The 25,853-nt window shown below is 40.4% G+C and overlaps 2 protein-coding genes across 2 annotated transcripts in view; one reads left to right on the top strand and one right to left on the bottom strand.

Annotated features, from left to right (window-relative positions):
• Positions 1–337: 337 nt before the first annotated feature.
• LOC117914270 (probable pectate lyase 8) lies at positions 338–5,026 on the top strand. The gene is made up of 7 exons (XM_034829523.1): positions 338–506; positions 964–1,017; positions 1,553–1,603; positions 2,849–3,491; positions 3,585–3,688; positions 3,803–3,941; positions 4,052–5,026. Exons 1-7 carry the CDS (start codon positions 421–423, stop codon positions 4,271–4,273), a joined length of 1,299 nt encoding a protein of 432 aa, XP_034685414.1. The 5' UTR covers positions 338–420; the 3' UTR covers positions 4,274–5,026.
• Positions 5,027–6,909: 1,883 nt separating this feature from the next.
• The window catches only part of LOC117914271 (inosine triphosphate pyrophosphatase), a 28,162-nt gene continuing 9,218 nt past the window's right edge, over positions 6,910–25,853 (bottom strand). The window contains exons 5-8 of the mRNA XM_034829524.1: positions 16,008–16,039; positions 15,779–15,891; positions 7,429–7,505; positions 6,910–7,327 (exon numbers count right to left, since the gene is read on the bottom strand). Coding sequence (XP_034685415.1) covers positions 7,207–7,327; positions 7,429–7,505; positions 15,779–15,891; positions 16,008–16,039 — 343 coding nt within the window. The 3' untranslated portion in view covers positions 6,910–7,206. The remainder of the gene's footprint in view (positions 7,328–7,428; positions 7,506–15,778; positions 15,892–16,007; positions 16,040–25,853) is intronic.

Here is a 25,853-nt window from a genome sequence, read left to right as displayed (position 1 = left end):
AAACAAGGCGTGCCCGTACGTCTACAGCCTTCGTACGGAAACTGGTGATGTGGCATAGCAAAGGTGAGATCCAATGGATGGGAGGGACTCCGGCACGTGTGTACGTCGGTGCTGGCACGTGCTTTAAAAAGTTACGTTGGAGAGAAGCGGTTTGTGGCGGTTAGAGAGTGGTTAAAGGTGGGGTTGGTCTCTCAACAGTGGGAGGAGTTAAAAAGAGAATAAAAAGAGTAAACCTAACCAGGGTCAAACTCGTTCAGTTAGTTAACGGCGTTTATTCCTGTGTTTATCCGACGTTTACTTCTCTCTATAAAGGCCCCGTTTCATGAAGCTCTTCTCGGACTCCCTCTGCCTTTTTTCTACTTGTCACCTGTATCTTCTTCTTCAGTTAGATCCGTCTATAGAGAGAGAGCTTTCGACCCAATGCCAATGGCGGGTTCCAAGGGGTGGACTTCCCTCTGCTCACTCCTGCTTTTTTTCCTGTTCGTCGCAGTGATGGCCAATGACCGGTTTGTTTCTCTCTCTATCTTCCTCTGTTTTCCAGCTCTTTACCGACTCGTTTTTTAGGTTTTATGTTTGGTTTTTGAGCCGAAAACTTTAGTGCATTATACGATTTTCTTCCTTTTGTGTTGAATTGCGAACAAATTCTGGCTTCTTTTCATGGTTACGGTTTTCTATTTGGCTGCTGAGAAAGGGAAAGTACAATGAGGTTTTGGAGTACTTTTTCTTAACTTGTTTTAGTTTCCGAAGAATGAAACGTAAAATGTATAGAGTGAGAGCCTTAGAGAATTTTGGTTTCTTTCTCTTTCTTAAGTTTTCTTGGCAATAACCAAACAGAGCTGTGCAGTTTCTGTGTTTCCTTTAATAGTCATTTTATTGGCCTCTGAAAATTCTGAGAAACCGTGTTTGTACTGTTGATAGTGTACTTTGAGCTTTTAATCTCATTGAAAAATTTAATATATGCAGAAATGGAGGAACAGAGCAGTTGCAGAGCTCAAACAACTCATCAATGGCTGCCAGGTTAGTCCTCAGTGAAAGACTTTCAGTTACCTAAAGCTTTTTCTAACGTCAATGCAGTCATTGCTGGATCTAAGCCGTCAGTTTTGTCTCTGAATGAATCTGAGCCGTAGATCTGTTAACGTTCACCATTTTCCCAATCTTATGATAATCTTGACCGTTGAGATCTGCTTCTCTCGATCTGGACCGTTTGTTCCGTTATGTTTGTTCTTTGGATTCTACTGCTGAAATGAGAAACCCTCATTGGCTGTGTCCACACTTCTTACTTTCCCATTATCACCTTAGCATAACACCCTCAATTCTCCAGCCCACGTGACAATCTGCAGTGGTATTTTGGTAATTTTAGACATGCGAGTGGAAATTACATTTTCGAGCACTTCCCCGCCGACGAGTTGCATCGTTACCTCTTTCTCTGTACTCGCTCTTTCTGATATACACGTATATACAAGACTAAATGTCTAAATCACTAAAAGAATAAATGCGGGTTAAAGAATAACGACAGAGTAATAATGGTGCGTTAATTGTTTTGCTGTTTCAGGAATGAGCATGCAGTTGATGACCCAGATGCAGTGGCTTCAATGGTGGACATGTGGGTTTCTCTCTCTCTCTCTCTCTCTCTCTCTCAAATTCTTTCACAGCATATGTTGTTGAAAGTCACAGTGCATTCAGTAATTAAAGCGGTGAGGGTGGTTAGGGGGGTGGTTCAGGATTTGGCTCTTGTTACTGCCCCCATTGTTGTTGGACCCACTCACAAGGCCACAACACACCCTACTCAACAAACCCCACTAATTGTCTCTACCGCTGCTTTTGACGTATTCGGTGGGTCTAACGCGACCGTTGCTATGCATCTCTTCGGTGCTTTTCTTTTTGATAACTGATAAAAGTTTTTGCTGGCATCTGAGGAATCAATGGACCATGTTCTTACTCTGCCACATTCCACATGCCCTTGTTGGGCGAGATCCGCGTGTTCTCCACGTTGTTTTTCATCATCTCTCTTTTCCTCATCCACGCCTTCTCTTTCCCTTTTAATGCATCTATATTGATTCTTTTTCCTTTTATTTTGTATTTCCCCTCCAAGTAAAAATTGCCCTTGGATGCATTCAACCGAGGCTTATTTGAATAACGACAGTGGGAGGGAGGAATGTCCAAATCAACTGCTTTTTATTTAATTTCAGCTCTGAAGTTTCACTTCCGCCTGTAGTTCACATGCTTGTGGATGTGATAAAAGAAATAGATTAACAAAGATGCTATTGCCTTCTATATATGTACACCTAGGTAGTTAAAATGTTATTCCCATAATCAATTTGATCCGATCTTTGGTGCAAAGAACAGAAGGATGTTGGTATATAATACCAAAATCAAATATTTTATGCCTATTATCTATTATGTATTGCTGTTCATACATCATTTTCATGTGCCAGCGTCACCCATGTGTGGCCAAAGAAGGAAAAAAGTACTTCCCACCCTGTTCTTAAATCTAACCTACAGAATCGGTTATATTGAAAGGACCCCGTCTGTACTCCTGAACTAACTTGGTTTTGTGGTTGTGTACTACCCCCTTCCAAGATGAGGGTTTTTTTGGTCATTGGAGAGCAAAGAATAGGAGGAAGTTGGGTATAAATAATAAATAAACTCCACCGACACGCTCAGACACCCTACAGGAATGGCACACAAATAGTAAAATGTGAATGAATTATGAATAATTGCATAGTGACTAGGACATGATGACACTAAGAAAATATGATAGTCTAATTTGGTGCTCGGTGCTTGAATTGTGGTTAAAAAAGGTGTTGTGATAATGCTAATAGTAAAAAGGGTCTTTTTCATTGTGCAGGAGCATTCGGAACAGCACAGAGAGAAGGAAATTGGGTTATTTCTCGTGTGGAACTGGTAATCCCATTGATGACTGCTGGCGATGTGACCACAATTGGCAAAAGAACCGTAAGCGCCTTGCAGACTGCGGCATTGGCTTTGGGCGAAATGCAATTGGGGGCCGTGATGGACGCTTCTACGTGGTCACTGACCCTGGTGATGATGATCCTGTCAACCCCAAGCCTGGCACTCTGCGCCATGCTGTCATCCAGGATGCTCCTCTCTGGATTGTGTTCAAGCGAGACATGGTGATCACACTGAAGCAGGAGCTCATCATGAACAGCTTCAAAACAATAGATGGGCGTGGGGTCAATGTCCACATTGCTAATGGAGCATGCATCACCGTCCAATTTGTCACGAATGTTATAATTCATGGTCTTCACATCCATGACTGCAAGCCCACTGGGAATGCCATGGTGAGGAGCTCACCAAGTCACTTTGGGTGGAGGACAATGGCCGATGGCGATGCCATTTCGATTTTTGGTTCAAGCCATGTATGGGTCGATCACAATTCACTCTCTAGCTGTGCTGATGGCCTCGTTGATGCTGTCATGGGCTCGACTGCCATTACCATTTCCAACAACCACTTTGCCCACCACAATGAGGTTCATTTACTGCATTCCTTCTTAACAATTTGGTTTTACCTTTGTTTTTGTTGATATTGGAATACCAATATTGTTACATGGTGATCCAAACAGGTGATGCTGTTGGGCCACAGTGATTCTTATGAAAGAGACAAGCAAATGCAAGTGACAATTGCCTATAACCATTTTGGAGAGGGTCTGATCCAGAGGATGCCAAGGTAAATACATAATCGAGCCTCTCTGTTCAAACTGTCTTTGGTTGCTTTTGGTTCTGTGTGTTTTTATCCAACTAGAATTGTATCTGATATAAAAGAATTTTATGAAATATGCAGGTGCAGACATGGATATTTCCATGTGGTGAACAATGACTACACTCACTGGGAAATGTATGCTATTGGTGGAAGTGCAAGCCCCACCATCAACAGCCAGGGCAACAGATATCTTGCACCAGTCAATCCTTTTGCAAAAGAGGTATCACGACCCCTGCATCTCACATTGATGAAACTATAAAATTTGACTTCTCAATGCCCTTCACATACTTGATTGTTTTGTTTGTTGATGATAAATTTTGTCTTGGACAGGTGACAAAAAGGGTAGACACGCCTTCAGGCCAGTGGAAGGGTTGGAATTGGAGGTCAGAAGGAGACCTGCTGTTGAATGGAGCCTACTTCACCCCATCTGGTGCCGGTGCCTCAGCCAGCTATGCTAGAGCTTCAAGCTTGGGAGCCAAGTCCTCTTCCATGGTTGGCTCCATTACTTCCAATGCTGGTGCTCTCTCCTGCCGCAGGGGTTCCCAGTGCTAGTAAATCTCAGTTAATTGAATGGGGAAAAAGATGCCTAGAAAAAAAAGAAGAAAGGGTCATTTTTTTTCCCCTCTTAGATATCCATTTTTACTACCATATAGCATTATCCAATATCCGTATTCAGGCGATTTGTTACTTTCCTATCTATCCTATCATCATGATTTGGGCAAGTGTACATTTTTTACACATGTCATCAAATTGCCAAACCCTGGTGTTCACTTATTCCACTCGGTGTGTCTGTGATTGCGCAACCTCCCCCTGCTTCAACCCAAGAAAACAGTGCCATTGTCGGAGCAGGTGCGGTAGCGTTGTTCATTTCTATTTTCTCGTCTTTTGTGTCTTTCCTAGCTTCTTCCAATCAATCACCTCTCTTCACCATCCACTCCCTCATCATCCATTTCTCCCCCTTTGTCTCTGTTGCTACATATTGGCTTGCCTTTTGGGGTTTATAGGAGCTAAATGATTTTGTGATTCTTTTTCCTTTTCTTTTACTTTTTCCTTTCTCCTTTTTTTCCTATTTACTTTTGTTAGGTCATACAAGCAATAGTGTATGAATGTCAAACTTGGTGTTATGAAAAAACTTTGTTACAGATGACGCATAGCAGGAAGGTCCTATATTTACTTTCTTTTCCTTTTTCTTCTTTTGCTTTTTATTTTTGTCAATGGGAGCCATCTTTTTCTTTCTTTTGGCGTGTAATCTGGTCTTTCCACATGGATATATATATACGTATACACCGCTATTTGTGTTCTGCCTTTCCCTGCAGAATTTTGTGATGGTGGTTATCGTTTTTCATGGGTATGGTAGGCAATAGATAATGGAAATGCTTTCGTACGCTCAATGAGCGGTGCCCTCTTTGAGAGGAGGTTTCGGCGAAGGAGCGGAGCATGAATACACCACGCAAGGGTCTCTTGGGCAGTCAGTCCAATGAGGAAGTTGAATCACTTGTCTTTTTCTCAGCATGAGATGCACATGCGCAAGACCACCACCCTTCACAATTGAGCCATTTTTTGAAAATTAAAAAAGGAGACAAGAAATTGAGAGGAAACTACCACAAAAGTTCCTACTTCACGCAAACTATGGTGATCGCTGCAGATATTGGACTTGCATTGTTGCTTAATATATATGAAATTGTTAGTTGTGAAAGAATATGCTGAAATGAAATCATTGGCTAACATGTTGATATGAAAAGGCGTTGAAAGAAAGCCCAAACGTACCGTGAATATTTAGGGATGAGAAGGGGAAAGCATGGGGTTGAGTTTGGTTGGCCTCAAAATTTAAAAATTGGACACCCACCAGGAAAGCTGAAGTGAAAATTGTAAATGACAGTGTTTGAAATTCAGTCTAACTCAAGAAAGAGAGACGTGAAATTTGTTTCTTTAATTAGATTAGTAGCACCACCTACGATATTTGCTAACAACTTCCACCTTCAGACATATGTCCCTTCTACGCAAGAGCTTGGAAAAAAAAAAAAAAAAAAAAAAGGGAAGCTTTGAGCTTGTGGTCTGCAATCCACTTGCACCTGAAAGTGTTTTTGTACTCGGCTGATGCAGCGAAGATGGAGCCTAAATCTGGAAGAGACAAAGTCACACAGAGACTCACAAATGTAGCCGTTGTCCAAAATGGAAGAATAGATACTGGGACCAGTCTCTAAGGTGTCGTCCATTTGGGCTTGAAGGGTGGGTAGGGGCCCACTGTTGCATGTGAGAGAGAGGTGCTTGGGCCCAATTTGCACATGGCGAATTGACTATGCATGTGTGGACAGCCCAACATTGTCCAATATGTCACGCCACCCCCCCTCCATGTTATTTATGAATATCACGCATCATCTTCTTCTTTCACACAGACTCCTTCATTCTCCACATTAATTTCCTTTTCTTCTCTGTTGGAGTTGGAGGCCCCCCCCAATGGGCTATGGTGAAATATACCTGTGAAAATGAAAGATGAAAAATCATGTGGAAGTCACTTTGGCTAACTGAACATTTGGTGGCATTCATGTTGAGATATGGACACAATTGTCGATTTGAAAATAGCATTCCATAATTAATAAGCAATCAGAATCTTCATCAATAGGCGTGTAGTGGGTTGGCAAGACTAACTCATTTCACTTCACAGCAACATCATATCTTAAGATTTTACGTTAGAGAACAAATTCTAACTTTACATGTCTCCTAAATTTAGCACCCTCCATTCATCAACACAAGGCTGTTAGAGAGAAGTGAAGATGCTTCTGTTAGCCTCCCACCCTTAAGAAAGAAATGACCCTTAAGTAGTGGGTTAGGGGTGACACTTGAGCAAATTAAATTAAGCCTTTGATCAGAAGCATTGTCACATTCGTAAGCAACAGAGAGTATTGACTGGGGCCATCTGTGCTTCGTGTAGCAATCAAGGCTTGGTAGCATCCAACAAACAAAACGTGGCAATCAATAGTATATCAATCCACACATTTTCATGCTCCACATAAATTTCACAACATCTTACAAAACACACGACCAAATCAAAAGTTTCTTACTGGATTCATTCAATCATTGTACCCTGATCCATGTATTTGATAAAAGATAAATCATTCATGGTCAATAAAAAGACTGCAGTTTGGTCTACTAGAAATAATATGAATGTTTTTCAACTAAAGCAAATGAGTAATGAAACATACTGGATGAGATTCATATTGATGAAAAATAAGTGTATATATTGGCCTTCATTTTTACAAGACTTTTTGACTTCACCATAAGGTAGAAAGTAAAGTATATTCTCTGTTCCTCTCTGAGTTTCTCTATGCAGCAAACACTATCAAAATACTCAAATGGCCTTTCTTTCTTTCCATCCCTTAACTGATTAGGGAAAATGGAATAATTGACACTGTTGAAAAGAGCATCCAACTGTTTACCAGGGTGCTACTCTTATTGCAACAAAGCAAATGCATAGCTACTACCTCTTAAATAGGGGAATCTGTCTGGAAAACATATCCAGCTTTAGCAAAATGTGATTTTACTAGTGCAAGGGCCTTGTAGCGGTGTGAAATCTTGTTCTTTTCTTCTTTGGGCATTTCAGCATAACTGCAATCAAAATAATAACATAATTTAGCTGCACTGGGAATGGATGATTACCATTGCAACATAAAACTGGAGGGAAAAGCAAAGAGGAAGGATGATCTCACGTCTGCTCATATCCATCTGGCTGAAAGATTGGATCCCATCGAAAATCATTGGGTCCCCTTGGAGGAACTATCTTCCCCTAAAATGTCAGCAAAATATCAAAACATTAGTGCTAGTAATGTTTCCATAGACATAACTGCATAAAACCAAAAAAACAACAGAAAACGATGCAAGACATGGGAGATCAGGTTGCAAGGCCAAAGAAAATCAAATGAGAAAAGGTAAATGAAAAAATGTTGCTTTTTTAGCAGATCTGGTCCATTGTTTAGCAAAACAATCAGGCCAAATAACAATAAAAAACTGTTGGGAATTGATCGTGATAATTTCACTTTACATGCATATCATTCAGCGCTTGTAATGCACGAGTGACACACATTGTACCTTACAAGCAAGGAGCAGTTGTGTGAAAAATCCAAGTTCTAGCTAAGCTAGGAAGTCATTGCGTAAGGATCACAATAGAAACAACCCAGCAACAATGACCAACAACCAACCCACCACCCCATAGCCCAAAAACACACACAAGCATGCACACATTTCACTATAATTAAAGCAGAGAAAAAGTCGAGTTCTAAGTGAAGAATAACTACATATGCCTTAGTAAATTTGAAAACTAAGGGAAGCAACAAGCTCATATTTTGTTCTTCTAGAGCCTATAGTTGGAATGCCTTTTTGTCTTTTCCTTGGTTCTAAATCATTGCATGCAATGTTACAGATTTTAGTTAAAACAAAGTGTCCTCGAGTAAGATTGAAAAATCTATTACAACAGAATCATGAATCTGTCACGGGAGAACCACAAATGCTGGCTATAATAACTAGAGAAATGGGGAGGGTGCTAATTTCCAATACATGCGGGTCCTGACATGGCCCAAAACTAGAAATACCATGAACATATGACCATGCGAAGACATGTTAGTCAATCATGGATCTCTACTGATGAAAGCACTGTGAAAGGCTAACATAACAGTATTACTTCTACACAAAAAATTGGGGGAACATTCCCAATTTTTAAGTAGGATTACATTTACCAGTGTTAACATTGACCACAAAATGGTCAAAGCCTATGACGGACTACAATATTTGTTCTGACAATGTCTTGCGGACAACATTAGATAAATAGTGCAGCAGTGCTAAATGTTGTTGGTTATTGGTCTTCGCTCAAGGTAAATCCGATTATCTTTTTGGATTTTCTAGCCATCTGTTCCAGGGTTATTTATCTTGGCACCAAATTCTCCTACTTTCCAAAGAAAATTAAGCAGAGATTAGTGCATAAAGGGGACAGCTACTAAAATCCAATTTAAAAAAAAAAAAAAATCTTTTAGCTTGCAGATCCCTAGTTCATTAAATGCATTGGAGATTCATATTCACTGTTCTAAAAGGTATTTGAAATGGAACAGAACACAAGATCATATTATTTTTCTGGGATTTCATTAGCACTTCATCGTGCAGAGAAGTACAGGAATTAAAGAGAGTATGTACCACAAAGTCCAATGACTAAAAATTGTTTTAGAAAATAACTATAGAGATGTAGAATTTCAGAAGTTACTGATCCCTTCTGTGCAAAAATTTGTTAAGAGTTTTAGATCTAGTTTGCATGCCAAAGATGCTAGCAACTAATCTGTTGTAAATTGGGCATGATGGCTTGAAATTCGGCCCAGAGACATCCAACCTTTATTGAGGGGCTTGAGCCTACGGGCCAAAGCCAGGGATGGAAATTAAAATCCCAGACCAACCAAAGCTGGCCCAGGCATTTTACATCTTAATCTAGAGCAATACAGCTAACAACAATCATAAGTGTGTAAGTTAGAGAACAATAGGAACAATGCACAAAAAAGTGTTTATGAAGACTACAGATTGACACATGTTCAAGGAATTCAAGCTCATGGAGCTTCTAGATGCTCCTAATGTAGTGAAAACCCTAATTGGAGATCCTGATTGTTAAATAACTGAAGGAGAGCCCCAACAAATAATAATTAATTACATAAAAGTTGGAATAAAATAGAAAGGATTCAGAAAAGAGTGTTTCTGAAGCCAATAGGTCAACACATGTTCAAGGGATTCAAGCTCATGGAGCTTCTACATACTCATATAATGAACCCCAAATTGGAGAAAATAGCCATTTTGCTATTTCAAGGTGAAGCAGCCACACAAGTCTAGAAAATTTTCAGCAACATTCATGGGTTTAAACTTGTAAACCACCAGTCAATTGCAAAACTGAGTTTACTGGTGCTACTTCTACCTGCACCAACAACAAAAAGGCAATTAAATAAGATCTGGCCAACCAGGATGTTGATGAGTAGCATTTGCAGTAGGATCTCTGCTAGAGGAGATTGGCCATGTGGGTTTTGAAGTCCAATTCAAGAGGAACTGAAGAAGAGTAAGACATATTGGGGGGTCGGTGGGATTACTTGTGGCTTTCTGAAAGCTTTCAAGTAGAGAACTCAATGGTTCAGCTTCTAAAGCACAGAGGTTTAATTCTAGAAAAATCTAAGAACTCCCTCAAATGATAACCCTTGGGCCTATGTATAGTGGTCCTTTGGATAAGATTGGTTTGGGCTAACAGACCTAGCCAATAAGATAGCACCATGTGCATAACCAGCTCACCTTTGCTACAGAAAATAAAGTGACAACCTACTTCTAAAAAGTGCAAGGTGAATCTAAGGTGCAAAGCTCTCTAAAAGGCTTAAGTGTAAAAGACAGAATCTGCAGTGCACACTTCAGTGAAGAAGCACAACTTAGGACACAAGTGCAATTTTATAAGATAATGTGGATGTATCCATGCAAATATTTGTTCATATGCTTATTTATCAGCAAATGTGATCCTCCGATCCAAGGGGGAAAAACAAAACAAAACAAAAAATAAAGATTCCAACATTCAAAAAGAAGAATCCAACAAAAAAATAATACAATGATATAATATTCACTCAACATTCTAAGAATAAAAGTATGCAAAACAGGGAAAAAAAGATCATTTTTGCTATTTAGATGATGAGAGGCTTAAAAACAAGAGATATATACAAGTACTTTTTAGGTGTGGAAATATTTTAACACAATGCCATAAGCACAAAGATTTTGGCCTTTGAATTTTTCTAAAACGAGAAGGGAAAAACAATTGGTTAAAAATAAATGACATTGTTTTTCCCTGAGTTGAAAAAAAAAAAGAAAAAAAAAGGAAAAAAAAAAGTAGATGAGGCGCACCTCTCCAACAAGGCACACACCTTAGAAGGTAACGAGCCACAGCTAGGGCATCACCGTGCCTTAGGCCTTTGGTTTGTCTTTAACAACTGTTGGTGACAGTGATGTATCACACACAATGGATCCCCATCTCTAAACCAAATGAAATGGGCTTGGTAGTGTTGGGGAAATACAAGTTCGGTGAACTGCAAACTCTAATTGCAAAATGTAGAACCTTTAGACTATCCTATATACTTGATCTTGGAGTGGGACAAGCCCCTTGCTGAGGTGCATCAAGCTTTGTTTGGCTCCCCACGGCCTATTCCCAACTGAAGCAGGCATAAATCTTTTGGATGCTATGCCATTAGGCACCTCTGAGCAACATTTAGGAAATACCTTTTAGCACAAAAGAGGAAATCCTAGGTATGCTCCTTGTAGAGAAGAATGAGGACAGTTATTAGAGGCACCTTTGATAATGTTAGAATAAACTAATAAAACCAGTGAGTGAAAGTGGGAAGTGACTGCCATTGCCCATTTTAGCATGTTGGTGGCCACTAGGTAGCCACCATTTCCATGGGATGTGGGAAAGGGAACCAGGAGGAAACACCTATAAAAGTCTCATAGAAATGGAATTACACGTGACATCAATAACTACAGTGACTGGTAGAACAGTGGTAGGTATATCTTCCTTGCACCATGAGAGTGGTAGGAGTCTTTGAATTGCTAGCCTTAATAGAGTAATGGCAACCATGGCAAAATAGTGACAGCTGTAGCAGTAGGTAGGTTGGTGATAGGTATCTTTTTGCAACCTCGGCAACCTTGAAGGAGGCATTGCCAGTGGAACTCTAATGGTATAGCTGTAGGTTTTTTGTTCTACTAGCTAATAGGCGTAAAGGGAAACCATTAGAGTGGTGGAAGGTAGAAAACAAACAAACAAAAAAGGAAAAAAAATGCAAGTTTGGGTTAAGAAATCTTTATTTGACCTAAGACCACCCATCTAACACATACAAGTGACTATTTTATATATATTTTATGTTTATATAAATGCATTTTTAGATAACATATCATAATGTTAAATCATATACTAATACAATTAAAAAAGAATTTGAAGTTTTAATTATTTTCTTATAATATCTGAAATTTGTACTAAGTCTATATTATTTTTGCCTTTATCATATTTATTGCATGAACTAAAAAACAAATAAAGTGGGAAAGTAAAATATGAATTAAAAAACGAACTAATTTTACAACACTTCTTTTTTTTTTTTGATAGGTAAATAGAAAATATATTAGAAGTGCCTAAGAGGAGATGCACCAAAGTACACATGAAGCACACTACATAAAGCTCAAAGTCTACAAAGTCTACCAAGGACATTGCATGGTCCCCTATGTACACTTTAACCTATTCCAAAAAAATAGACATAAAATAAGATTTTATAACTTAGTCCGACTGCTCGACATCATTAAACAACCTCCTATTTCTTTCCATCCATAAAGTCCAAAACAAGCACAAGGGGGCGACCCTCCATGCTTTCTTCTACTTCTTCTCCATGAATGAATTGAGCCAACACAAGAGGTTTCCTCTAACTGTAGAATGCAACACCAAAGGCCCAACTTCTTCTTCATTCCAAGCATAGGACCTGTACCACCTCTTTTGGTCTCCAACTTCCCCAGTACGGAAATAATCTCCATTTCGAAGCCCTTAATTGGCATTCTCACAAAAGATCTCAAGGCAGACATTTTGCTGAAAGATCAAACAGAGGGAAACTCCCTCTTCTCGAAAACTGCTATTGAGCTCCTGCATTGAGATTACCTTCCCTTAACTCTGCTCGACATCATTACACCCTGGCTTTCTTGAGAAATTTTATGGAAACTCCATTGATGAGCCATCCTGAAGGATCATCCTCAGGGGCCCACTACCTGATGCAATGATTCCCGTTAATGCAACCCAGCTTTGCTCCCTCTAAGGGTCAAGAAAAAGCCCAACCCCTAGTCTGAACATCCATTCATAGAGAAAGGAGAAGAAGAAGAAGAAGGCACCCAAAGAAGCTTCAGGCCACGAAGATGTAGCTTCAGACCTAGCTACCATAGCCAAAAGAGCATCTTCAATGACAAGTTCCTTCACCCTTCTCCTTGGGGCATCAACTACAAGCCTGGGTCAAAAGGCACAGACCCATTACTCATTGAAGCACTGCATGGTGTACCAGAGTGAGAACCTTGGGGCGTTCCTCCTTTTATAAAAGAAAACCGCTTTGGGCTTCCCTTAAAAGATTAAGACTTGACCCACCATACTAGAGTACAAAGATGGGCTGTAGGAGACTACATCTGACCCCGGCCCAGCAAAGCCCTGCTCACCAGCCCCATCTTCTCCTAAAAAACAGTATGGGTCTGGGATATTAGAGTCCATTGAAGCACACTAGGCTTGAAATAGGGGGCAGCATAGGCCTTCTCTACCTCATGCAATGGGCCCAACTCAACCCAACATTCCTTGAGGGACCAAACTCAAGTCCCTGAAGCCCATCACCATAGCAACATCCAAACAAGTCCTTACCGAAGTGTCAACAAGAGGTAGGTCCAACACTCCATAGGCCCTATTAAACCCTTTTGCATGCAAATGCTTGAAATGTCAGAGCCAACCATTCCATCTGCAGCACACAGCAACTCCACATTCAACACATGGCCTTCATTCTTTTCAAAAGAAAGATCGCCTACCCCAACATTCTCACCGTGCATGGGCTGTCCCCCATCTCTTCCCTAACCATCTATTCACAACACCATGAGTTCAACTAAGCACATCCATTGCAAAGTCTCCCACCAAAGCTGATTTCATGGTAAAAGCTCCCCACCACCACCTGTAAAGACGCAGGAACCTTCCTCTCATTAGACCTGACAAGAATTCTGGCCCACTGCAAGTTCCAGTGAAATGTCCTATCTTCATCCACCACTACAAACCCCCCAAAGGCATCTCCTAATTTTTCAAAACACATCCTTACCCCACAGGTGGAGCGGAAGCCCCACAACTCTTAAGCACACTTCTTGAGCGCAAACATCATCTCTTAGTCACCCGACCTCAGATACATATTTTGTAGAGGGCAGCAACTACTTCTTGACCCATCACGTCTACTCATTAAAATAATGATGGATTCCCACAATAAACGTCTTACAATCACTGAGATGTAACCTTCTATGTTATATTGAAAGAGCTATGATGAAGAAGTTGCCAATGCAACAAATGTATAGACAAGGTTGAACCAAAATGAAGCTCCATGAGGTAAAAAGCCAACAATTACACAAATATGGCGAAAAGGAGAATATAAGCACAAATATGCGGCAACAGTTCTAGCCCCAGTAGATGGAGTTTTTCTTAATTCATAAGTGAGTTTAGTAGTGAGGTGACAACATTTTTTTTTATAGGTAAATTGAGAGCATATATTAAAAGCCCAACGAAAGGGTGCAACAATATACACACGTAGTATACAAATGCGCCACGACAGAAAAGTAGAGAGAACAACAAGGAAAACCAACCAATCCCACCCCCTAACACCCTAGCAAAACAGATTACCCAACCACTTATTTTGTACATGCTTTTATTAGTATTTCTCCTTGTACAGTGGAGGGTATACTCTTTGATCAGGTTTTGCACCTGGCAGGAAGGACCTCTCATCCTTCTCATTAACTTTATTATTATCAATATATATTTTGTTCTAATAGAAAAAAACAAGCTTTCACCCTTTCCAGCAACCAGGCTAGCCCATTCTCACCAAATCTAATCCAATTGGAAAACACCCGACCCCTCTATCTTGCCCACCGTCTTTCCCTTGACTTGCTTCACCGAAATCTCAAAGGATTCAATACAACTCCAAACCAACAACTTCCCCTTTACGAAACCATCTCCTGGATCTTCTCCATCTCTTCAAATCACAGTTTCAACAGCTTCAACATCTTCTCACCAAATCTAGTGCTGAAGCAAGTTCAAGTACATGGCACAAAGTGATTGTTGAGGTGACAACTTAATCTAAGATTCAAGCTGATCAAATTGAACAAAACTAAGGTGTCATGTGGTTGATATAGAATTAATCTCAACATAAAAGGCATTCTTCAACCAAGCTTTGCCCTTGGCTAGAGCATCAGCCAGCTTATTAAACAAAAGCTTCCAACGAACAGTTGCCACATAATCACTCGCAAATCCTTTGATCCTCCTAATGAAGTTATATACCCTGGGCTTCCTCTTCATCACAAGAAACAAGAAATAAAATCCTAAAGTCCATAGATAAGCTTTTAAAGGATAACCCTATGGTCCTGAATTATACCATTCAATGCTTGAGAGAACATTGTGTGCAAATGTGCATGTGCACAAACAATAAAGTACACATAGTTAACCAGGTGGTTCTACCACAGAAAATTTATGAAAATTAAAATGTTGCCTTCCATTTTCTTGTCTAGCATTTAGTTAAACTGCATTTGTTTCAATTTTTAGACCATCATGTTATATGCTACCTTAATGCGACTCAAAATACCCACTAATGCAAATACACTTTAACACTATCTATCAGCCAAATTATTATTTTCTTAAAAGGCCCTTTTAGGAGGTCCATTGCTGGAAGTTACCTTGTTTCAGGAATTGAACTAAGGACAACCTAAATATATAATATGCTTGTCATCTCTCAATAAAGAAGACCCTACAAGTTGGCATGGTTATTCTTGGGGAAAGGTGAGCAGACAGTGTGGAAGATGATCTCATTAAGTATTATCTGGAGCTTATGGAAAGAGCACTAAGGATTTTTGAGGCGGCAGAGCTGTTGGTTCGGAAACTGAATGACCTTGTTCTGAAAACTCTGCTGGATGTATTTTGGTGGATGGGAGTTTCTCATGTTAGCTTTTATAGATAGGTTAACGTTAGAGCTCTCTGTTGAGGACTGATGTGCATGTTATTCTCTTTTCCTGTCAGACAAGTGAGTGCTCCTCATATATATTTTGTGTACCAAGGTTGCATCCCATTATATGGCTCCTGCTTAATATCTTTCCCATTTGACTAAAAAAAATGCAGCAAAATTATGACGATGAAGTTTATGATAAATATTTCAAGCAAATACATAATAATCATAAGTACTTTGTGAACTTTCTTGGGGTTCTCAAGATGCATTTCAGGAAGACAGGCATTTTAAAACTACTAAAGCATACCAGAGTTTTCCCCAGAAACGTTACTGGTTCAGCATCTGGACCGAGAGCAAAAGAAAAAGCGCACAAAGCATAAGCTGATTTATCTTCATATGCCATCAGCAAATTGTTCAGACCTACAAAAAGTGGCTGAATATCAGGTAAAATAGAACCAAGAAGGCGTTTTGACCAAAAATAAATGTCAAAGAGCAATAAACAGAGGAAGAGAACAAAGCTCAGAGAAAACTACAACCTTCATGACCTATCTTCTGGAGAAACCATTTGCTGTAGTATGATTAAGAAACAACAAAACTGTTAGTACTACATTGTCAAAAAGAATACAAAAGACAGGAACATACATTATGGATATCTGAAACATACAATCTTTTTAACTATAATGAGGAATGGTCTACTGGAGTTACGATTTCCTCTCCTGAAACCATATCACAATAAATGGGCAAATTTCTTAAAAATTTCACCCAAAAAAAAACAAATAAAAACAAGGGTTTTTACAGGCTGAACCACTATGAATTTATGTGCATATTTATACCAAAAGTCAGATTGTACATTGGTGAAAGATGTCTTATCCTTCTTGTTTCTTTCTTAGTAATTGAAATGAAATGATTGTTGCTGATATTTAAAAAGAATAAAAAATAAATAAAAAGGCCAGGTTTGCTATAAAAAGATAAATCTGATGTAGGACAACAGTTATATATACATCAGAAACAAACATATTATTAATATGGATTTAAAAGAACAAGCGATGAGGAATCCTTCCTAAATTTACAAACTTTGATCAAAAGAAGAGGTAAAGAAACTGTCTACAGTATACATCGATAGAGTACCACATGAGACTATACAATAAAAGCGACTCAACATTCACCAAGGGTTGATACAAGTACAACTACCAAAAAGGACCCGAAGCATTGTTCCTCCCTTAACTGTTTCAACACTTTTGATCTACAAACCACATTCAATTGAGTTGAAAAACATTGAGAGAAATGACTTTGAAAGCAGTAGTAGTAGAAGCTCAAAAGGAGATAAATTAGGTCCTATATCATCTTTGAAATTCTCTAATCGTCCTAAAAAATTGTTACACTTCTTTCCCGCCACACCATCTAAATCAGTGTAAGACAAATAATTTGCAACAGAACTTTGTGTCTAATAGTACTTTGTACTCCCCAAACCCCTAAAGGAGATAGTCATTATGTCACTTCTACTTCTAGGAGGAACCCAACACAACCTAACACGTTTGAATACCTATGCTAAAGCCCCAAAGTCATCAAACAATGTTAAAAAGATGATCAATCAATTCTCCACTCCCCATACATATAGTAGAACGATCAAGACTAAAGGGCATTGAAGGTCATCTCACTTAAAGCAAGTCATTAGTGTTGACCTTTGATGGGGCTTTAGATTTCAACATGAATTTTGCTAGAGAAAAATGAAGCTTGAAGACGATAATAAACAAACTCTCGCATCTAGGAAAGATGGAGATAAGTTCACACAATTAAGAGAGGACATGAGTCTTTCAAGTTCTCCTATCTCCATGCCACTAAGGTTTCAACAAAAGTTAGTTCCAAGAAAAAAAGGGGAAGAGATGCTAAGAATAAATGAAATGGGAGAATTTTTAACTATTACAACTCAAAAAAGACTTAGAAATTGAGAACAAAGAGGTTGATTCCCCACCACAAGTCTTCCCAAGAATGAATCTTCACCCCATATCACTTAACTGAAAAACAGGTATGATTGGAAAAATCCTAGAAAAACCTATGTAATAACCTTCTAAGGGCAACAATGCAATTGCCTGACTAAAATGTTAGCATCCCAATAATTGGGGAGTGTCTTGTAGATGCTCAATATGACCTTATACCAAAGATCTATACTTTCCCTAAAAACCCTCCAAAAGCCACTTCCCTAAGAGAGTTCTATTCCTTGAAGAAATCCTCCCGAACCCCACTTGACACTTGGTCCCAACTTATAAAATGATCTCTCTTAACCTACCAACCCAAAATTCCTTTGCATTTCCTCAATTTTAGTCATTAATGATGATAGGATCTTGTATAAAGAGAGGAAGTAACTAGGGATGTGAGAAAAACAAGACCAAATAGGAGCGATTCTTCTACTTAAGGCCAAAAACACTAGTTAAGATAAACAAGACTGAATTGGAGTAACTCTCCTCCTCTCTCAACAACATCCTACCTAAAATGTTAATTGTTATGATGAAAAGAACAGGTGAAAATGGATCTCCTTGCCTTAAACCTCTAGTTGCTTTAAATCGTTTAGCACTTCACTCTCTAAGACCTCAAAATTTGTTGAAGGCATACATCCCCTCATCCAAATCCTCCATCATATATCTTTCAAAACCAATCTTAAGGACTACACTTCCTCTCCTAATCATCTTTTCCCATCTACCATTTCATTGACTTTAAATACTGCATATAGAATTTGTCTCCCTTAACAAAAGTTCCCTAAAAGATAGGAATGGTTTTATGGACTCCTTGTATACAACTTGATAAAACTTTAGTTATAATTTTATATAGACTTGTGACTAAGCTAATAGATCAAAAATATGAAATTTTGTTGGTTTGACTTCTTTTTGGCGCAAGTGTAATGAAGATAGCATTAGTGCTTTCGTTCATTACCTCACCATTCCATAAACACTCTTAAGAAATCCTCATTTACCATATCCCAACATTCCTAGAACACAGCTATGGAGAAACCATCACATAAGCCTTTTCTTTGTCTAATTGAAAGATAGCTTTACAAACTTCCTCTTCGAAAAGGGGGCGATCCAACTAAGTAGCACTCTCTTCTAAAATAAGAGAATTGTCCAACCTACCTCAAAGAATCTCTAGGGGGCTTAGAATTTAACTTTTCAAAAAGTCTCTTAATCTCACCTTTTTCATTCACCAAGGACTTGATGAACTTCATGTTTTTCCTTATGTTAGCCACTCTATGGAAACACTTAGAGTTGCTATTCCCTTCCTTTCCTTTACCCATTTGACCCTAGCTTTTTGCCTACAATACACCTCTTCCCTTAACAACAATTTTTTCATCTAACCTTTCCTCAAGGCCTTGAAAGGTAAACCCCAAGAAAGAGATTCCCTTCTTGTTCATGGGCTTCAATACTAACTATGTCTTTGATGATATTCTTTTTCCTCTCCTTGAAGTCTCCAAAAAAGACCTTGTTCCATTCTTTTAGTTTTGATCATAGTTTTAAAAGGCTCAAAACGCACCCTAATTTACATATATATTTTTATACAATATAATCAAATTTAATAATCATTTATTTGTACTAAACACATAAATCATCAAATATTATTTAAAACTTCAATTTAATCAACAAAAAACATAAAAATAAAGAACTCCAAGCATAAAAACAAAGCATCATGATTGCTAATACATATCCAAATCCAAAGTTTCCAAACTAAAACATGAAATTTGTCCATAATTCAAAAACATCATTAAATACCACAGTCCCAAAAAGGTACGTCTATTTTTCCTCTATTTTTTTCCTCATCTTCTTCGTTCTCTTCGCTTCTTCACAGCATAGTAGAGGCTAGGGCAATGTTTTGGGGTGTTGTCGGGTTGAAAATAACCAAAAAAAGGGGGCTGGAATGAAAGACAGGGCCAAAACGATATCGTTTTGGCTTGTTCTTTTTAAAATAAAAAGGGCCAAAAAGTCTGGAATAGGGAGGAGTTTGGACGGCTGGAAGTCAACAAAAACTTGGCCCTTCAGCAAGTGGAATACTGGGATGGAGTGGAGAGCGAGAGGAGTCTGTCTATAGCTGAAACTGAGCAGAAAAAGGAAGCCAAGGATGCCTTCCATAAATGGGTGCTTTTGGAAGAAGTCCATTGGAGGCAGAAATCAAGGGAGTTGTGGCTTAAGGAAGGGATAGGAACACTGGTTACTTCCATCGGATGGCAAATGCCCACCGTAGGAATAATTCCTTGGACAGGATAATGATTAATGGGGAATGGCTGACTGAGGATCAAGAGGTGAGGGAGGGGATTGTGAACGCATTCCAGAATCTTCTCTCAGAAGAGCAGGGGTGGAGAGCAGATATTGAGGGGCTGCAGCTCAAGCAACTAAACCCTCGGGAAGCTGAAGACTTGGAGATGCCATTTTCTGAGGAGGAAATTCACTGTGCCCTGATGGAAATGAGGGGAGATAAAGCTCCAGGCCCGGATGGATTTACAATGGCTTTTTGGCAAGAATGTTGGGAATTTGTGAAGGAGGAGGTGGGGGATCTGTTTAAGGAATTCTTTGAGCATGGGTCTTTTTCCAAATGCCTTAACTCTACATTTCTGGTCCTTATCCCCAAGAAGGGAGGTGCTGAGGACTTAGGGGACTTCAGGCCCATTAGTTTGCTTGGGGGGTTGTACAAACTCTTGGCCAAAGTCCTAGCGAATAGGCTAAAGAAGGTGCAGAATAGGGTCGTCTCAGTAGATCAAAATGCTTTTGTGAGAGGGAGACAGATTTTAGATGCGTCCCTAGTGGCCAATGAGGTGATTGATTATTGGCACAAAAAGAAAGAGAAAGGGTTGATATGTAAGTTGGACATTGAAAAAGCCTATGATAGCATCAACTGGAAGTTTCTGATGAAGGTGCTCCGGAAGATGGGATTTGGGGCTCGTTGGATGGAGTGGATGTGGTGGTGTATTTCCACTGCTAAATTCTCCATCTTAATCAATGGGGTGCCTGCCGGTTTCTTTTCAAATTCAAAGGGACTGCGGCAAGGAGACCCTCTCTCTCCGTATCTCTTCGTTTTGGGTATGGAAGTTTTGAGTACCCTTCTTAGACGGGCTGGTGAGGGGGGATTTCTTTCCGGCTGCAGGCTTCGGGGGAGAGGGGGCGTGGAGCTGGCTGTATCCCATCTTCTCTTTGCTGACGACACAATTATTTTCTGCAAAGCGGAAAGAGAGCAAGTAACCAATCTAAGCTGGATCTTGGCGTGGTTTGAGGCGGCTTCGGGACTCAGAATTAATCTTGCTAAGAGTGCCCTAATTCCTGTGGGGCAAGTGGAGGAGTTGGAGGAGTTGGCGGCTAAACTAGGGTGCAGATTGGGGACTTTACCCACTGTTTATTTGGGGCTGCCCCTTGGAGCCCACCATAAAACCTCCTCTTCTTGGGACGGGGTGGAAGAGAGAATGAGAAGAAGACTTGCCCAGTGGAAAAGACAATACATCTCGAAGGGAGGTAGAATTACTCTTATCAAGAGTACGTTGGCCAGCATACCTACCTACTTTCTGTCCCTTATTCGCATCCCTAAATCGGTTTCAAAGAGGATTGAGAAAATCCAAAGAGATTTCCTTTGGGGGGGAGGAAGTTTAGAGAGGAAAGCTCACTTACTTAAGTGGAAGGTGGTCTGTAGCCCTAAGGAGGAGGGAGGATTAGGCATCCGAAAGATTGATTTTTTGAATAAAGCATTGCTGGGCAAATGGGTGTGGAGATATGCCCACGAGAAAGAGAACCTTTGGAAAATGGTGATAGGGGTAAAGTATGGCCAAGAGGGATGTGAGTGGAGGACTAAGGATGTTTGTGGGCCTTATGGAGTGGGATTGTGGAAGGAGATAATGAAGGAAGCTGATTGGTGTTGGGAGAGCATTGATTTTAAGGTAGGGAAGGGGACCAAAATGCTTTTCTGGATGGATAAGTGGTGTGGTAATGAGGCGCTTGCTCACTCTTTCCCACAGTTGTTTACCTTGGCAGGGCATAGGAATGCCAAAGTAAGTGAAGTGTGGGACTCTAGCATGGGTCAAGGAGGTTGGAATCTTAGATTGGCTAGAGATCTCAACGATTGGGAGCTGAACCAGATAGGAAACATGCTGAATCTGCTGAGGGATTTTAGGACTTCTACTGAGGAGGATGTGTTGAAATTTGGCATTCAAAGTTAGGGTTTTTTAATTTAGGAAAGTATTTTAGGAATAAAGAAGGAGAGATCATTTAGGATGATTCAGTTTCCTAATTTTAGGAGAGAATCAAGCTAGATTGATTTTTTCTTATTCAGTCAGTTGTGTATATATATGTGTATGGTGTGTACCTAAAGTATCAATAAAGGAATTCAGAAATTCTTCATGGTATCAGAGCCAGTTGTCTGAAACCCTAATCCCTTCTGGCCACCTCGTATTCAGGCCATCATTCATTCCGGCCAAATCTCTCTGGCCATCTCTCAATCCGACCATCTCTCATTCCGGTCATCAGTCCCTGTTCTCAGAGCCAAGGGGGAAAACGCTTTCCGGTCGGTCGAATCGTCGTCAGAAAAACATTCACCGCCGGCGAACTTTTCCGGCGACGGTTTTTTTCACACCACAAGGAGCGTCTGGAAGAGATCTACAACTTTTCCAAAAACACCGGAGCCAAAAAACCATCCACGCGCCTCCCACGCGCGTTTTTCCGGCCGGCGACTGCATCTCACGCGCCGGCGCGTGAGGGCGCGTGAGCCACTTTCCGGCGACGCGCTTCCTACTCCAAGCTCGCCTGACGCCGACCAGCCACCCTACGTACCTGTTTCTGCCATCCAAGCCCTGCACGTGCCTCTTTTGGGGTCTTTTTGCCTCCGCGAGCCCTCCGATCAGCTTTTCCGACGTCCTCCGGCTATTTTTCCTCAACTCCAATCCCTGCACGTGCCTTGGGAAGTGTTCTTCTACCTTTCCGGTCCATGACGAAATACGGAATGGCATCATCACAAGTATCCAGCGTCACGTCACCAGAATTAGGAGGCAGATCTGAAATTCCAAACCTTGGTGGTAGTGATTCCTCTCCTATTCTCATCACAGGACACAAATTAAATGGCCATAACTACTTACAGTGGTCACAATCTGTGTTGCTGTTCATTTGCGGTAAAGGAAAGGATGAGTACCTCACTGGAGAAGCAGTCATGCCAGAAACTACAGAACCGGGTTTCAGGAAGTGGAAGATTGAAAATAGCATGATCATGTCATGGCTTATCAATTCCATGAATAATGACATAGGTGAAAATTTCTTGTTGTTTAGGACTGCAAAGGACATATGGGATGCAGCCAAAGAAACTTACTCAAGTTCTGAAAATATTTCAGAACTTTTTCAGGTTGAATCAGCCCTACATGACTTCCGCCAAGGAGAGCAGACAGTTACTCAGTATTACAACACACTCACAAGGTATTGGCAGCACCTTGACTTATTCGAGACTCACTCATGGAAATGTCCTGATGATGCAGCAACATACAGGAAAATTGTGGAACAAAAGAGACTGTTCAAGTTTTTCCTAGGACTAAACAGGGAATTGGATGATGTTAGAGGCCGAATCATGGGCATTAAACCCCTGCCAAGTCTCAGGGAGGCTTTTTCAGAGGTTAGGCGTGAAGAAAGTAGAAAGAAAGTGATGATGGGATCCAAAGAGCAACCTGCCCCAACATTGGATGCCTCTGCCCTTGCGACTCGGTCATTTAATAGTAGTGGTGGAGATCGTCAGAAACGGGATAGGCCTTGGTGTGATTATTGTAAGAAACCAGGCCATTATAAGGAGACTTGCTGGAAGCTTCATGGCAAACCGGCTGATTGGAAACCAAAGCCACGGTCTGACAGAGATGGCAGAGCACACGTGGCTGCCAACTCTGAGAGCACCTCTGTTCCCGAGCCGAGTCCATTCAACAAAGAGCAGATGGAGATGCTACAGAAACTATTAAGCCAAGTTGGCAGTGGCAGTACTACCGGTGTAGCCTTCACTGCTAATCGAGGAGGAATGAAGTCGTGGATAGTGGACACAGGTGCTTCTGATCACATGACAGGAGATGCTACCATTCTTCAAAATTACAAGCCAAGTAATGGTCATTCATCCGTCCATATTGCTGATGGTTCAAAGTCAAAAATTGCCGGGACAGGTTCTATAAAACTTACTAAAGACTTATATCTTGACTCTGTTCTCCATGTTCCAAACTTGGATTGTAATCTTTTGTCCATTAGCAAATTGGCCCGTGATCTCCAATGTGTTACTAAATTTTATCCAAACTTGTGTGTTTTTCAGGACTTGAAATCGGGGAAGATGATTGGCAGTGCTGAACTGTGTTCCGGGCTCTACCTCCTCTCATGTGGCCAATTCTCAAACCAAGTCTCTCAAGCAAGTTGCGTACAGTCTCAGAGTATGTTAGAGTCTTTCAATTCTGTGTCAAATTCTAAGGTCAATAAAGATAGTGAGATTATAATGTTACACTATCGCCTTGGTCATCCTAGCTTTGTTTACCTTGCAAAATTGTTTCCCAAATTATTTATCAATAAAAATCCAGCATCTTATCACTGTGAAATTTGTCAGTTTGCAAAGCATACTCGAACAGTCTATCCTCAAATCCCATACAAACCTTCGACTGTTTTCTCTCTAGTACATAGTGATGTGTGGGGTCCCTCCCGGATAAAAAATATTTCTGGCACTCGATGGTTTGTGACATTCGTTGATGATCATACACGGGTAACATGGGTTTTCCTTATGAAAGAAAAGTCAGAGGTCGGGCACATTTTTCAAACCTTCCATCTTATGGTTCAAAATCAATTCAATTCCAAAATTCAAGTCCTCAAGTCAGATAATGCAAAGGAATACTTTACTAGTAGTCTCAGTACTTATCTTCAAAATCACGGCATTATCCACATAAGTTCTTGCGTTGACACCCCACAACAAAATGGGGTGGCTGAACGCAAGAATAGACATCTCTTGGAGGTTGCCCGGTGCCTTATGTTTTCCTCTAATGTTCCAAACTATTTCTGGGGGGAAGCTATTCTCACAGCTACTTATTTGATTAACCGTATGCCATCCAGGGTGCTTACTTTTCAATCCCCACGTCAACTTTTCTTAAAACAATTTCCTCACACCCGTGCAGCCTCTTCTGATTTACCACTCAAAGTATTTGGTTGCACGGCATTCGTTCATGTGTATCCTCAAAATCGTAGCAAATTTGCTCCTCGAGCGAATAAGTGCATTTTCCTAGGGTATTCTCCAACCCAAAAAGGGTACAAATGCTATTCTCCAACCAACAAAAGATTTTACACCACCATGGACGTCTCTTTCTTTGAACATGTCTTCTTCTATCCCAAATCTCATGTTCAGGGGGAGAGCATGAATGAACATCAAGTTTGGGAGTCTCTTCTTGAGGGTGTACCTTCTTTTCACTCAGAGTCACCAAATCCTCTTCAATTCGTGCCCACTGAGTTGTCCACACCCATACCGTCATCAGTCCAGCCATCTCCTGTGACCATCCAGTCTCCCATGCCTATTCAACCTATAGCCCCACAACTTGCTAATGAGAACTTACAAGTTTACATCAGGAGGAGGAAAAGACAGGAATTAGAGCACGGATCACAGTCAACATGTGGCCAATATATTGACTCCAATTCAAGTCTTCCTGAAGAGAACATAGGTGAGGATAGGGCTGGAGAGGTGTTAATTCCCAGCATTGATGATTCTACTCTGCCGATTGCATTGAGGAAGGGTGTTAGGAGATGTACAGATCACCCAATTGGGAATTATGTTACATATGAAGGGCTATCACCATCTTACAGAGCATTTGCTACTTCTCTTGATGATACTCAGGTTCCCAACACAATACAAGAGGCATTAAAAATTTCAGAATGGAAGAAGGCAGTACAAGATGAGATTGATGCACTTGAGAAGAATGGGACGTGGACTATCACAGATTTGCCGGTTGGGAAGAGGCCCGTGGGGTGCAAGTGGATTTTCACCATAAAATACAAAGCAGATGGATCAGTCGAGAGATTCAAGGCTCGTTTGGTAGCTAGAGGGTTTACGCAATCCTATGGGATAGACTATCAGGAGACTTTTGCTCCTGTTGCAAAACTGAACACTATCAGGATTCTTCTCTCATTGGCTGTCAATCAAGATTGGTGCTTGCAACAACTGGACATAAAAAATGCGTTTCTAAATGGTGACCTAGAAGAGGAAGTCTACATGGAAATACCACCTGGTTTCGAAGGAAGTATGGCAAAGAATCAGGTTTGCAAACTCCAAAAATCCTTGTACGGCCTTAAACAATCTCCCCGAGCCTGGTTTGATAGATTCACAAAAGCAGTCCTGAAGCTGGGCTATAAACAAGGTCAGGCTGATCATAC

This window comes from Vitis riparia, chromosome 5 (assembly GCF_004353265.1).
Source record: "Vitis riparia cultivar Riparia Gloire de Montpellier isolate 1030 chromosome 5, EGFV_Vit.rip_1.0, whole genome shotgun sequence".
NCBI classification, from domain to species: domain Eukaryota; kingdom Viridiplantae; phylum Streptophyta; class Magnoliopsida; order Vitales; family Vitaceae; genus Vitis; species Vitis riparia.
This window is presented reverse-complemented; position numbering and strand designations above follow the sequence as displayed.